The 3910-nt window shown below is 36.0% G+C and overlaps 1 protein-coding gene across 1 annotated transcript; it reads right to left on the bottom strand.

The window, feature by feature from the left end:
• Window positions 1-2230: 2230 nt before the first annotated feature.
• Window positions 2231-3900, bottom strand: LOC113756725 (probable LRR receptor-like serine/threonine-protein kinase At3g47570). The gene is made up of 2 exons (XM_027300281.1): window positions 2431-3900; window positions 2231-2308 (listed from the first exon to the last, which is right to left on the bottom strand). The coding sequence occupies exons 1-2, from the start codon at window positions 3898-3900 to the stop codon at window positions 2231-2233; spliced, it is 1548 nt and encodes a 515-aa protein (XP_027156082.1).
• Between the last annotated feature and the right edge of the window lie 10 nt (window positions 3901-3910).

Genomic DNA, 3910 nt, shown 5'->3' with positions numbered 1-3910 from the left:
AGCTGAACACTTGGGTACTAAATTTATATATGTATATAAATATAATGAAGGCTTGAATCCTTTCGTTTACCTCCACTTTTCCTTCTTCCAAATTATTATCCCCCACGCGTATGCAATAATCATTTATTATTTCTTAAAATTTCGGTACCTTCTTTACACACATTTTTTGTCCAAGGCATTTGCAATATTTTTCCATTGGTAATGGGTACATTTGCAAATACATAAATGCCTCTGATTTTAACATGCAATAACACTTCCTGGTCCAACTCGTACCGAAGTCAGTGTGCTTTCTGGTTGCATCCGCAGACGATTCTCGTATATTTCCTCTTCACGCACTGTGCAACAATTTAACGTCTCCATTTGGACTGTTTATAACGTCAACACGTGTCGCTCTCTGCTGGCCTTCCTACTATAGGCAGGTTCCCACCCTAAAGGTTTCCTGGATATATGCTTTGTAAGAAAAAGACAATTGATTAAGCAGGGAAAAACGATAAAGTGATTGCTTTAGTGTCAGCTAAAAGGTCACATTCAGTGGTAATTGGGTACTAGTTTTCACTTAATCTTGTGAGAGATTAATTGCACGTATGCTTCAAACCAAAATAGATTTTTTATTTTGTTTAATTTATTGGCAATAATAGAGGATTGTTAAAACATGTCTCTATTTGGGTATAAACTTATGCAGTTTGCCTTCTTAAATTTTCATTAATACTTGGTTGTGAGTTTGTTAGTATTGTATAATTATATCAGAGAATTAATCGTAGTTAAATATAAATTAAACTTCAACTCTTCAACATTTGAAGTCCAAGTCTTCTTGTAATATAAATTATGGACTTCTTTTTCGCTGAACAATTAATACTTTCAGCCAAATTGCTATTTAACTAATAGTTGAATTGGGGAAGCGATGGGTTGAGTGAAGCAGGGGAGGGAGTGTAAGTGAGAGATTTTAGGTTCGAGATCCCCTACTTGTATTAAAAAATTAAAAAAATAATTAGTTGAATTGCATGAAAAATTAAAAATACGAAGAATTTTATAGTTACCCAATCTATCATTGACTCTGCAAATTCAGATTCCGGAACTTTTTCTAATCATGAATGCAATATTTTTTTTTATGAATGCAATATTCTGACCACCATAAATATAAATAAATAATATTATTATTTATGTTCAGTATTCTGACAACGATAAATATAAATAATTAAACTGTAGAAGAACAAAAAGCAATGATGTACCTGGAATCTTGTATTCCTTTGTAAAAGCTTTACTGTTGCTCAATAAAAGTTCCCATTTGCTCAAAAAAGAAAAAAAGGAATAGCTAACTTTATCATGAATGTAAGACTTTCCTTTAGACGGAAAGTTCAGAACTTCACTAAAAGATATTCACGAAGCAAACCTATGCACGTGTGGTCATCTTCAACGTAATTTTTCCTTTGGATGTCTTTCAAATGACAACTAAGGAAATGGACTTAACATTGGGTGCTTGAAAATAGATTTGACAGAACAAGAAATTACGAGAAGACAACAAAACCTTAATTAGAACAAACTTTTTTTTTCTTACTCGCGAAATTGATTAGAACAAATTTGTGCTGTTGGATTAAGTTAAAAGAACTCACTTTACTGAGATATCAGAAAAAGTGTCAAGTTGACGTTTTATCTTCTTAAGTGCCGCCACAACATCTTTCATATCAACTCGATCCTGTGGGCATTCAGTGCAGCAACTTGAAGCCAATTTGAAGATCAGTGAAACACACTTCAATTTCTCATCGAAATGCTTATCTTGTTGCCTCAGTAAATTGGCATCTATAACCTGAGTTGTTGCATCAAGCAGACACTCTTCTATCCAGTTCTTTAGACTGAAATTTCCTTTGAACATTTCATCACTAGGCTTCATTCTTGAGAAGGTTTCCATCAAAACTATGCCAAAACTATACACGTCAATTCTTGTTGACACCTGTCCTTCAAGTCCATATTCTGTTAAACAAAAGGCAAATCTATCATAGTAAAACAGAGCGAAGAGCAAACTCGTGAAATTGACACATAGTTCATACAAAAATAAGATCTAAAAGCAATAAAAAAGAAGTCAAAATATGTTCAACCTGGTGCCATGTATCCAAGTGTTGCGAGAGTCTCGGTATGTAGAACGCTATTTCCTTCATCCAAAAATTTAGCAATACCAAAATCACTTACATAAGCAACCATGCTTTCGTCGAGCAATATGTTACTAGGTTTCAGATCACAGTGAATCACTGGCGTCGCATATCCAAAGTGAAGATATTCCAATGCGGAAGCAACATCCATCATTATGCTTATCCTTTGCAGCAGATCCAAACAATGGTTGTGGCCATTGGAGTACAACCATTTCTCAAGGCTCCCATTGGGCTTATAATCAAGCACTAAGGCTTTGAAGTCCAAGTTAGAGCAACTACCGATCACTTTTGTTAGGTTTCTATGGCGAAGGTTGCGTAGAACTTCACATTCTGTATCAAAACTCCTGGAAGTGACTTCTGCTAGGAAAGTAAAAACTTTCACAGCAACAACTCTCCCATCCGTTAGAATACCTTTATATACAGATCCAAAACTCCCTTTGCCAAGTAAATTGCTTTCATCATAGTTATTGGTTGCTTGCACGAGTTCATAATACGAAATTCGTTTTGGCAGTCCCATGGGCAATAAATCAGTATTTCTGGAAACCTCACCCTTCCTTCGGCATCTTAAAACTAAAATTACTGCAGTTGTAGCAGCAATTACTGTTGCTACAATACCCAATATAATGCCTAACACGTGAAATACTTTCTTTCGACTCGATTTGTGAATCCGAGGAGAATTGCAAGGAGGAACATGAAACCTTTGAGCACCGCACAAGTCATCATTAAATATGAATGATTCATATGTGAAGTTCTCGAATGGACCACTAGACGGAATTTCTCCTCTTAAGTGGTTGAAAGAAAGATTAATGTAATGGAGATATGAAAGTGCCTCCAAGGACTTTGGGATAAGACCTGATAGATTGTTATTGGATAGGTCCAAAAGTTCCAAGCTTAACATATGACTGAGTGAGTCTGGAATAGGTCCCTCAAGTTTATTTTGTGCTAAAGAAAGATTGGCTAGACTTTGCAAACCTCCAATCGAACTTGGAATATTCCCACTAAGATGATTTCCTGACAAATCCAATAGTGTTACTGCCTTCAAGCTTCCAATTTCCTGAGGTAGTGAGCCAATCAAGGAATTAGAGGACAGATTCAAGAGCAAGAGATCAGTGAGGTTCCACAAGCTAGCAGGTATGCTCGAGTTTATTAAGTTCCCAGCAAAGCTAATTTCTCTCAGAGAACTAACATTACCCAAGCATGATGGTATTGACCCATGAAGCTGATTTTCCTCCAGATGTAAACCGAACAAGCTCTTTAACTCACAAAGACTATCTGGAATTGAACCACTCAGTTGATTAGAAAAGAAACTTAAAAGTTGGAGGTTTTGCAATTGTTTCACTCTGACGGGAACTGGTCCACTTAGTTGATTTCCATATAGACTCAAAACCAATAGATTGCTCAAATTCGCAATTGCTTCTGGAATGCTTCCCTCGATTCCACAATCATACGCATAGAATTTCTCAATAGAAGTTGAGAGATTCCCAACTGATACTGGAAGAAAACCGTGCAGTGGATTGTCACCAAAAGCTATCAGTGTTAGATACATACAATTTGTCAAGTAATTGATGAAGCTCAATTCTCTTGATGAAGTTTCAGTTGTCAAATGATTTTCAAAGAGATCCAGCAATCTTAGAAGTCTCAGGTTTCCAAGGGAGTTTGGAATTGGACCACTGAATTTGTTTGTACTCAATGTCAAAATTGTCAGTTGAGATGCATTTGAGATTGAGGCTGGTATCACTCCATCAAACTCATTCATATGGAGATAA

Source organism: Coffea eugenioides, unplaced genomic scaffold (genome assembly GCF_003713205.1).
Source record: "Coffea eugenioides isolate CCC68of unplaced genomic scaffold, Ceug_1.0 ScVebR1_2454;HRSCAF=3482, whole genome shotgun sequence".
Classification (NCBI taxonomy): domain Eukaryota; kingdom Viridiplantae; phylum Streptophyta; class Magnoliopsida; order Gentianales; family Rubiaceae; genus Coffea; species Coffea eugenioides.
This window is presented reverse-complemented; position numbering and strand designations above follow the sequence as displayed.